Genomic DNA, 11,508 nt, shown 5'->3' with positions numbered 1-11,508 from the left:
TTTATTTGATCGAGCCTCACTCTCAATTCTTGCGTTCATCCTTCGGGATAGATACATGATTTGAGATAAAGTGTTCTTTCATCTAAATTATGAAAATTATGGGGTCAGTTTGACTTCATCTTTTTCAAAACTAAATTTTTAAAACGTCCTTCCGAAGCGGGCAACGGGATTTCAATTCTGATGACCGACAACTTCTTACGGGCAAACCCCACACCAAAAATAGTGTCGACACTTATGTGATTTATTTGTACAATTATAATATTTTTCCTGATTTTCTAAATAAACATAGTCCTCCCTTGGAAAAATCGGCTTTCGGGACGCGCCAGTGCAGTCCGTTTTGTCATCCGGGGTCGTTCGGATGACGTCGTCGACAATCGAGTAAAAAAAAACGCGTCAAAATTTAAATTTCACAAGATTTCGACCCGCGATCGATCGTTTCAAAAAATTTATTCGAGTCTTTGGCAGGTAACGGTGCAAGCGATGTGAATTGTGATGATTGAACGTGCCGATTCTCCAAATTGCAAGATTTGTGCGCGCAGGAGTGCGAATTGTGCAGAAGATCACCCTAAGGCTCAAAAGGTCCTATAGGAATTCCTTTTGGGTTTCCTCATATTGGTTTCACCCTTCTAAGTGCTAGAAGTCGATACCACACACGCGAAACTCCAAAAGGGTGCAGAAGTAGGTTCAATTTCTTAAGACGAGGTGGGCCCCATTTCTAAGGCTCTAAGATAGTCAAAGGGAGATCCCTAAAGCTAGATCCTAAACCCTAAGAGGAAGACTAAACCTCACTAAAAATGAGGTCAACAATCTCAAAAAACAATTTAGTTAAGATCTCATTCTTTCAACTCCCCTTTTTAGTTGACAATGTTTAGGGGTCAACTCCATTTCCTTGGTCAACAATCTCAAAAAACAATTTATTTAAGATCTCATTCTTTCAACTCCCCATTTTAGTTGACAATGTTTAGGGGTCAACTCCATTTCCTTGGATTATGAAAAATAAATCTCATCCCATAATATCCATGTTCACCCTTAATTATCTATTGGTTCCTAATATTTCTTCTTGGGTAAGTCAAGATGAACTATTTCATGTTTCCAACATTAATTAGGTCTTTACTAAGTTGTCAAGGTGGTGACAACACTTCATATCATGGTCTTGGTCCTACCATAAATCACAATAATTTATCATATCCCTCATGCACGGTTTAACCTTCATTTGTATTATGCATAAAAATATTCTTTATGGTGGAAGGACACAATTAACCCAACCATGGACCTACATCAGACAGTGATAATATGAAAGAATGAAAAGGTAGTGATAGTAGTAACCTCTTCTTCCTTCTATGATCTTCATGTCTTTTAAGCCAAACTCGCCTCACTTTTGGGTTAACTCACCAACAAAAATAAGGTTGTTGCATAGGTTGAAGATGAGTAGCTTCAAGTTTTAGGACTTTCAAGTTATTATGCTGCTTTTTAGGATATTGCCTTAATTTTCTTACTTGATCTTATCATCAAGGTTATCATAAAAATAATATTGCCATCTCATCGTTATACTACTCAATATTTGGGTGATAGCTAATAAATTTGAGTAACTCCGTTAGGGTATTTTTTTGTAGAAAGTCAATTATGTAGAAAAATCGTCAATATAAAGACATTGAGATAGGGTTTTCAAGCGACATCTTGCTCTACGTCCTTCACCCTATACATTTGTCAATTAAATCCCATCACAAAGTTCTCAAGTGACTTATCAGATGCTAGACACAGCTTTAAGAGAGCCTACAAGTTCTTCTAGTGTTCTTGGACATTGACAAATTATATTATGAACATTCTCTTGACTCTAGCGAATGATATACTCATATAGAAAAGTAGACAAAAAAAACTTAAAGACCGACTCATTGAAGGGTATAACAATTTGCATTTCAGTTCATTGTCGACAAAGAGTAGCCAGATGGTTGGCCTAAAATATATGAAATGTATGGTAAGAGTTCAAAAAAACATTATTTTGAGCTTAACAAGAGGCATGGTTTCAACACTTTCGCAAATGTCATTAAGGTTCTCATTATTTCTAGTCACCTTTTTAGTTGACAATGCTTTCTTCTTTTCCTTAGATTCAAGTTAGTAAAACTCATCCCACAATGTCAATGCACGACCATAATTAGCTACAAGTCATATTACTTCCTATGTCAGTTAAGATGAAATCTTTCATATTTCCAACTTTACTTGGCTCTTCCACTTTGTTCTTATGATGTTAACAACTCACTGTATCATGTTCTATAGAAGACAAATTAATTCATCATATCCCTTATATATGTATGTCAACCTTTATTCGTATTAGGCATAGAAATATGTTTTATGATGTGTCTCAATTAATTCAACCATGTACACCTACATCATATTGATAGCAGGAAGAATAAAAATAGGTGGTGATGGCAATAACCTCTTCCTCCTCCTTTGGTTATCATGCCATTCAAACTATACTCGCCTCAATTGGTAGTTAACTCATTGAGGGTGATAAGTAAGTTGAATAGGTTGAAGATGAGCATCTTCAAGCCTCGAGACTTTGGGTTTGTTATGTTAGTTTCCGGGAGATTGTATTTACTTCCTTACTTGGTCTTATTCTCAAGATTGTCTTAAAAATAATATTATCATCTCAATATTATAACTCTTCTCTTTTTGGATGGTTGTTAGCAGCTCTTTATCTCTAGTAAGCCAAGTGCATAACAAAAAGGCTTATCATGGAGACATTATGTTAGGGTAGCTCAAGCTACAATTAGCTCCAAGTCCTTAACATTAGAGATTTCTCTCTTGAAATTCTATCGTAATGTCCTCAAATGACCTATCAAGTGCTAGCACATCTTTAGAAGAGCCTCCAAGTTCTTCTAGTGCTCCTGGACATTAGCAAGTTGTATTACAAATGTTCTCTTGACTTTTTGAACGGTTTAATCATATTGAGTTGCAGAAAAAAATATAAGCTAGGGATTAACTCATTGAATGGTACGAAGAACATCCTACATTTCAATTACTTGCTAATAACAAATAGAAAACTAACTAAAAATATGTTAAATGTATGGATGGTTTGGTCAGTTAAGCCTCTTGGTGTTTCATAAGAGAAAAAATTGAAAAGGTAATTTTTAAGATGATACATGCTCCAACAAACTCCAAAACTATTAATATCCTTAGTAAAGTCCTTAATCAAGTTTAATTCAATACTCTAAGTCCAATGATAAAAAAATAATCAATGTATTCACAATTTGAGGAGTACATGAAAACTATATTTGACCCAGAAAACACTAATCCATAAATTTAAGAAATAAACAGGTGATATGCTCTTCTAAGTTTCAAGACCTTTTTCAAGAAATACAAGAGGTAGTGAATTGATTCCTTACAATATAATACTATTCTTAGAGATGGCAGCTTAAGAGCTACTCTGTTAGTTGATAGCCTGGGCTTGAATGAAAACTCGGACCTTGAAAGATTGTTACAACAATCAAATTAATCCTTACTCTTTTTTTCTTTACACACAAAAGAAATATAGGTTGTGTAGCTTGCAATCACATTAAAATTTTCAATATTAGAAATTTCAGCCCAAATTAGATGCATTCCATTAGCTGGAGAAAAATAACATGAATAACGCTTTAGTAAAATTTATTATATTTTATTACTTTCTTTCCTTATTATTTTGCTATTTCAAAGCATAAGAATTTAGAGTCTTTATCTTTTTTTAATAAAGAATTTCTATCTTCAATTATCCTTTAGCATTCTCAGCCACAAACACCTCTTTTTTTTCATTCATGCTTTGAGGCTCTTAAAAACACAACTATGAGAGAGGTTAAGTTTCATTGTTTTGAGTTTAATGAGAGATTTCACTTTTTGCATATGAATGGCTCCAAGAGTTTTGGATGAGTAAACTTTCACTCATTTTATTTTAAATTTTTCCCTTACAAGTTAATAGCAAGCCGATCCATGAATAATTCAACACACTTCATGTACTCAAAATGAGTAAAAGTGCTTGAATTAAATCCTTAGATTTTGTTTACATTTTATAAAGGTCCATAATCTTCAACTAGGCACTAATAATATGCTAATATCATCCAAATTAAGCATATAAATTTGTGCATCACCAATAAATTGATATTACTCATTATATCAAATCATAATATTCTTCCCAAATTATTAGAATTGTATATGATCCATTATGGGAAGAAATTTTGGTAAAAAAGAGAAGAAAAACCAAAGCTTTAAGGATTGAACAACATATAACTATTGATCAAGAAGAATAAAACATATACAACGGATGTGAGCCAGGAAAAAACTTCTTGAAAAATTAAAGGCAACTATTATTGGACCTTAATTCTTTCCAATCATTTTTAGATCTGGATATTATTCACTATAGATGAAAATTTTAGTAAGGAAAAATGATAAATTTTAAAGGATAAAATGACAAATACTCTATGAAAAAGAAAAATAAAACACTCAGCAGATGTAAACCAAGAAAAAAACTCTAAAGAAATATAAATCATAACATTTCCATGAAACTCTTAACAGATGTGAGCCCTTTAAATAGAAAAAAAAATGTAAATCTTAACAGATATTTTTCTGATTTTCTATTAAGATAATATATAAAAAAGCACAAAATGAAAGCAAAATATGAGAGCTACAAAAAATTCTTCATAAATGCAAGTTAGAGCCTTATAAAGAAACCCTCACAAGGCAAGGAACTCAAAAAAAAACTACGGGAAGGATAAGAATAATTACAAAATCAATAGTTGCAATACATCTTACAATAGATTCTTTTTATTTTTACGCCTTTTATTATCTCACTAAGGTCTCACAAATGAGCTTGCAACGTAAACGTAATAAAGAAGCTTAAAACCAGAAAAACACCAAAGGAACCTAAATATAATATAACTTAATCTCAAAGATTTTAGGGGCCTTGGTGTTTTAAAAAATGTGAAATACATTACATTTGATCTAAACTTTAGGGGCCTATGTGTAATTCATGCTTTACCTTATTATTGATAGAGTTTCTCCTTCAATCTCTTTCAATTCTACCACCACTCATTGGTCTACTCCACCATTAATCATAAACATAATTTTTAAGTAAAATAATGGCAAATATAAGATACCATTTTAGCATATTCCATCACCATATATACAGAGGATAGAATATGAATTATTGTCAAAACAAATAGAGAAAAAAAAGGGACAAATAAATCACACAAGCAAAGTAGCATAACATACCGTCCCCATTGCCACATTAACAATAGAGAAAATCATTGATAGTGCAACTAAATTCTGCATCATGCTAAGCAAATTTTAGATGCCAATTTCTTAAGATAACACAATTACTTGCTGATTTATGATATTTGATTCTTAAAATGTCTGCGAGATGTATAATACTTGTAATGTCATACTCTTTTATATATCATTTCAAGGTGAACAAGCACTAGCGTTTATTTAATCATCTCAGAAAAATGCAGCACATTATTAAAAAATTTTGGCAACCTTCGGTAAGTTAAGCATCATAATGCTGAAATAAAAAGAGATGATATTTTGGGAGACAGGATATCTGGGTAAATGCCTTTTCAATGAAACTTGAATAAGGTGTGGCTACAAATTTGGTGGTATCTGTAAACTTCAACAGTGTTGCCTGACATTTGAGACTTAAAAACAACCGAAGAATGAATGGAAGATTATACACTTACAGATCATGCATCAAAACGCAAAATGCAGCAGCCAAAAATGGTTTGAACCTCAGAAGAAAAGATAGCGTATTATTTCTACTTCATTTTTTTTATTTGAATTGAAGCAAAAGCAGCAGGGCTATAACATGGAACGCCTCTTGAATGCAAAATTACTAATTGGAATGAGCAATATCATTTTATTTATATTCTATATAGGAACTTTACGTGTAAACATACCTAAGCTATCCAGCTATATCCTGGAATTTTCCTCATAAATTCTTGTTTCATTTTGCTCTTAACCTCAAAGGAATGGTTCCACTTAGAATTGGATGCAAAAATGTTTGAAAGCATCACATAATTTGATGTATTATTTGGCTCAGACCTATAAATTATTTCAGCTATCCGCCCACCATTTTTGACATCCCCATGCTTATTGCATGCACCAAGTAGGGTTCTCCACAAAGAGGTCTTCAAAGGAAATTGTGCATTGTTAATCAAATCTTCTGCTTTCTCCAAATGCCCGGCCCGCCCAAGAAGATCAACCATACTGGCATAATGATTCATTGTTTTCTCCAAACCATACTCTGTCATAGACTCAAAGTATTCCCATCCTTCTTTCAACAACCCAAAATGGCTGCATGCAGAAAGAATTTCAACAAAAGTTACTCCATCAGGCTTAACACCACGTTCCTTCATTTCCTCAAACAAGTGAAGAGCATTCAGAACAAGCCCGTGTTGTGAATATCCGGAAATCATTGCCGTATAAGATATCACATTATGTTCTCTCATTTCATTGAAGAACTGATTGCCTTCCTCGATGCTCCCACATTTGCAATACATATCCAGAATGGCTCCACTAACCTGTAAGTTGGCATCATATCCAATTTTAACACAGCTTTCATGGATACATCTTCCCATGTCAATTGAAGTTAAACTTGAACAGGCTGAAAGGCAGCTAGAAATGATAGATTCGTCAATATATGAAGTTTCCTCTTTGTACAGCAGGAAGGTGTGCAGGGCTTTCTCCGCATCTCCATGTTGAGTATAGGATGCTATCATTGTACTCCACGAAACAACATCCATCACCACTAAATTCAAAAAAATTAGAGATGCATCATCCATGCAACCATGCTTCGTATACATTACAATCAAAGCAGATTCTACATAGGCATGCAAGAAAAATCCCATCTTTATGATAAAACAATGAGTTTGCTTTCCTTCCCATCTTTCTGAAAGACCGGAACAAGCTTGTAGAGCAGCAACAAGTGTGTACTCATTTGGTTTAGTTGAACATGATGACAGCATTATATGATACAATTGAAAAGCTTCGTCATTTCTCTGTGTTTCAACATAGCCCAGCATTAGGCTAGTCCATGAAAACTCATTAGGCACTTCAATAGCCATGAATACCTTAACAGCTTCATCAATTGCCCGGAAATTTGAGTACATCTCTATAAGACTGTTTCCCATAATAAGATCTTTCTCCCCCAATGTTTTCACAATGTGACAGTGGATAGCCCTGGCTTCTTCAAGCATATCTAGACTTGAAAAAGCTCTCAGCATAGAAGCAACGGTAGAGCGATCAAAAACCATGCCAAGCTTCCCCATCAAAATCAACATATCAACTGCAGCAACAAACTCTGAATCACAAACAAAACCATGAATCATTGTACTATAGATCACTCCACTCTTCTCTGCCGTTCCAAGGAAGCTTTTATATGCATCGTGGGTTATTCCAAAACTAACATACATGTCAATCAAAGCACTCCCAATGAAAGCGTCCATCTCATGCCCCGACTTCAGCAAGCAAGAATGCAACTGCAAACCAAGCCAAACAGCTCCCAAATCAGAGCATATATTAAATAAGGTAGAAAACATAAAGGGATCTAGCTTATGACCATCTGAAACAAAATCAAGGTACACATCGAGAGCTTTCTCAGCCTCACCACCTTGCTGCAAACCTGCTAGTAATGCACACCAAACAACATCGTCGCGCTCTTCCATACCCCAGAACAAGCTGCAAGCATCAGCTAGCTCCTGAAATTTCCCATAAGCATTAATAAGAGCGCAACAAACAAAAGAATCACTTTCAAAACCAATCTTAATAACTCGACCATGCAAGAATCTCGCAAAACCAATGTCAAAATTTGCTGCCCCAAACTTGATGAAAATGCTATAAGTATGACAATTTGGAGAAGTACAAGAAAGTAGCATCTGGTGAAACAATGCGACGGGCTCTTGAGCATCTGAATGCCGCGAATATCCATCGATGAATGAATTCCACAAAGCTTCGCATTTTACTATAGTTTGGTCAAAGAAAAGTCGAGCTTCATTCATGTAACCATACTTACAGTACATATCAAGAATGGAAGTGCTGCAAAATGGATTGGCGTCGAACCCGGCTTTGATTGTTCGGCCATGGAGAAGCATGCCAGTGGTAGGTTCACGTGCAAGGCGGGAGGCCTTGAGAGCAAGCGATAAGCCATACTCGGAAGGTCTCAGACCACATTCGCACATCCGACGAAATTCCCGCAGCCCGAGCTCTGCGTGGCCGTTTTTGATGTAAGAAGATATCGTGCGCGTCCACGAGATAATTTTTGGGTCAGGCATTTTGGCGAACAGGTGGTGGTCATGGCCAGAGTCACTTAGAAACGGATGCTTCTAGCTGAAGTTGGGCCACTGCTTCCTGGCAACATATAAGATTAAAAGTATTAGGACTAGGGCCGTCAATTTATCTCGTTGTTCGCGAACAACTCATGTTCGGCTCATTAAGCAGCTCGTATTTGGCTCATTCGTTAAATTTAACGAGCCGAATATAAAAAAAATTTTAAGCTTGAAATATAAATGAGCCGAACACGAACAAACATTTGTTCGCTTGCATTCAGTTTAAATTGTCTCGAAAATAAATAAATAAATAAATATACACATATACATAATACATATTCATAAAATTAAATATTATAAATTATAATTAATTAAATTTTTTTAAAATAAAAAAATGCAGCCGCCAAACGCCTTTTTCACGATTTTGAGAGGAAGGAGAAGAGTCGACGAGAGCTTAGGGTTAGATATATATATAAGTTATAATATATATATATATATATATTATAACTTATATATATATCTAACCCTAAGCTCTCGTCGACTCTTCTCCTTCCTCTCAAAATCGTGAAAAAGGCGTTTGGCGGCTGCTTCTCCCTCTTCCGACTCCTTCCTCTCAAAATCGTGAAAGGCAATGGACGAGAGCTTAGGATTTGTCGTTTGTGTTCGCCGCTCTCCTCCTCTTCTGAGTCATAAGTTTCGACGGCGAGAGCTTAGGATTTGTTCTTCATCTTTCTCTTTCTCTTCCTCTTCCTCTTCCTCTTCTGAGACATCTTCCTTTTTTGATTCCTCCAATTTCGAGCCGAATTTGAGTCAAACTCAAGCAGAACACCAACACACCCTTCATGAATCATTTCGAATACGAGCTGATTTCAAACACGAGCTGGTACCGAACGAGCCGACCCTGAGGATTGAGCTCGGCTCGTTTACAGCCCTAATCAGGAGTTAGTAAATTCTGTAAAATCGGATTTACTAAATCTCAAATGAGTTGAAATGTTCAGTAAAATTTAGAATTTACGGAATTTTTCAAAACCTACCGAATCCGAATTTTCAGAATCCCACAGTTTATTTTACTGAGACCGGAGCAAGCTTCGGTTCGGAGTTCGGATCTATATAATACGTGACTGAGCCAATAAGTCTCGCGCTAGGGTTTTCAACTGCTTCGAGGTGGAGACGGGACGGTGTTGGTGTTTGACATCGTTATTTAGCACGATGAACTCGGAACTCAGATCGCTGGTATCTTTGCTTCTTGAATCCTCTTCTCTTTCCAAGATTGCTAGGGTTTCCTGATTATAGCTTTGGCCTAGTTTTGATGGCGTTTTCTCCTATGAAATATCTCGACTTGTACCATTTTTGCTTTCACCGAGTTTAATGGCTATTTTTCCCCTCTTTCTCGTTATATTTGTTTTGTATGTTAAGGAACTGTGAGGAAATGTTGGAAATGATCATGGTATTTTGATGATTGCTGCCCAGTTTTAGCCGCTGGTGGCTCATCAATTTTTTAGTCTACCGTGAGTTGATCTGATGCCTTACTCATCTGAGTTCCTTCCATTTTTTTAGATCTTGTTTTCTTTTTTTTTTATTTTTTAACATCTAAATTTTCATAGTGATATGCATGACATTCAAAATTTTAACGTCACATAAAAAATTATTTGTATTGTTGATATATGTTGAGAGATTTATGACATTAGAGTTGTTTTTAGCATCTTAGCTTTGAACAAAAGTCCATCTCACACTCGGATCATAAAAATAGTTGGTAGATATAGTATAAGTTTTTTTATGTGAAAAGCTCGAAAAAAAATGCAATGGGGCATAGCCCAACTGAAATGATCTACTTTAAGTTAATGATTGCATGTTCATGTCATTCTCCCAAAGGTGGGAAAAAGTTACATAGTACAATGTTTGTAGGCCAAAGGAATCATTTTGCAATAGCTGTCGTGAGCAGTAGCAGTTGAGAGTAATTGCGGAGGCTCGGTATAGAGCCTATACAGCACGTTGTTGCATCATGCTCTAGACGATGCACTGCTCTGTAAGATGTTTCGTTACTCCTCGGTGTTGATGGTTACTCTGCATAGTGTTTCGTTACTCCATAACATACCTCTTGGACTCTGCATGGGGCAGTCGACGGTGGTCGACGATGCTTGGTAAGCTGTGGTTGAAAAATGATAGTCGACGATGGTCGGCAGCTACAGGAGCGAGAAGCATTTGCTAGGTCTTCGGTTCAAAATGACATTAGAAGTCAATCGCTTCACAAACCTACACCAGGTCCAGCTAGGGTTGTCAAAACGGCTCGTTGTTCGCGAACAACTCGTGTTCGGCTCGTTAAGAAGCTCGTGTTTGGCTCGTTAAATTCGTTCGAAAAGTTTACGAGCTGAACACGAACTAAGACGTGTTTGTTCGTGTTCGGCTCGTTTTGGCTCGAAATACTACTCATCAAGTTTATATATATAAAAAAATTTAATTGACTATAAGGCTATAAAGATTTATAATCAATTAAAATATTGATTAAGAAAATATAATAAAAATTATTAAATTAGATTCAAATGATGTTTTAATATAAATAATAATATTTAAATCTTGTTCAAACTCTTATTGTCTTATGGATACATGCTTAGGGCTGTTAAAAGGACTCTTTGTTGGTGAACAGCTCGTGTTCAGCTCGTTAAGCAAACGAGCCAAAAACAAACACACTTTTTGAGCTCGAAATATAAACGAGCCGAACACGAGCTGAGCATGGGAGAGGATTCATGTTTTGGTTCTTCTTAATTCAGAGTTGTTGGTTTATCTAATTTGTTTTTTATATTTCTTAATTTTGAAATAACCCTTTTCTTAGACCCTCAAAATGATTTGGAGAAGAGGAGGAATCAAAAAGAGAGAGAAACTCTCAAAGGAATATATCTTTTTGGTTAATTACATCTTGGGAATACTTAAGAATACCTTTTATTAATGAAATTATGCTTACATTTTGTGATAACTAATGAATAGAATATCAAGGATTAACATTGTCATCCCAAACGGGCGGCAACCAAATGAAAAAACTGAGCCTACGAAATGACATCAATGATTTGTCAAAGAAATAAAATGGGCTTAAGGAGGTGTATCAATAAAATAGGTCAAAAAAATCCTAAATAGGTAGAGATAGTCGGGTTAAGATTTCCTAGATCTATCATCCAAAGCTATTAAGATCTAAATCTACCTCGTTATGGAGGTAGTCCACCCAACCCTA

General features: G+C 35.5%; 1 protein-coding gene across 7 annotated transcripts; it reads right to left on the bottom strand.

Annotated features, from left to right (window-relative positions):
- Positions 1-5,572: 5,572 nt before the first annotated feature.
- Positions 5,573-8,469, bottom strand: LOC110035891 (pentatricopeptide repeat-containing protein At2g13600-like). 7 transcript variants are annotated; one of them, XM_020740204.1, is made up of 3 exons: positions 7,796-8,469; positions 7,580-7,718; positions 5,573-7,499 (listed from the first exon to the last, which is right to left on the bottom strand). In XM_020740204.1, the coding sequence occupies exons 2-3, from the start codon at positions 7,604-7,606 to the stop codon at positions 5,919-5,921; spliced, it is 1,608 nt and encodes a 535-aa protein (XP_020595863.1). In that variant the 5' UTR covers positions 7,607-7,718; positions 7,796-8,469; the 3' UTR covers positions 5,573-5,918. The 7 variants fall into 7 exon arrangements, with proteins under 7 accessions (XP_020595863.1, XP_020595865.1, XP_020595862.1 ...); XM_020740206.1 differs by having other exon boundaries at positions 7,883-8,469; XM_020740203.1 differs by having other exon boundaries at positions 7,580-7,927; positions 8,033-8,469.
- Between the last annotated feature and the right edge of the window lie 3,039 nt (positions 8,470-11,508).

The sequence above is a fragment of the Phalaenopsis equestris genome, unplaced genomic scaffold, assembly GCF_001263595.1.
Source record: "Phalaenopsis equestris unplaced genomic scaffold, ASM126359v1 Scaffold200668, whole genome shotgun sequence".
Classification (NCBI taxonomy): Eukaryota; Viridiplantae; Streptophyta; class Magnoliopsida; order Asparagales; family Orchidaceae; genus Phalaenopsis; species Phalaenopsis equestris.
The sequence above is the reverse complement of the archived record's forward strand: the minus strand, read 5'-3'. Positions and strand labels throughout refer to the sequence as shown.

Coding starts and splice junctions, on each gene's coding strand:
- LOC110035891 (XM_020740204.1), bottom strand. CDS start 7,606: ATGTGTACCTTGATTTTGTTTCAGATG. Junction 7,500..7,579: donor CCTTGATTTTGTTTCAGATG/GTCATAAGCTAG, acceptor CTTGGTTTGCAG/TTGCATTCTTGCTTGCTGAA.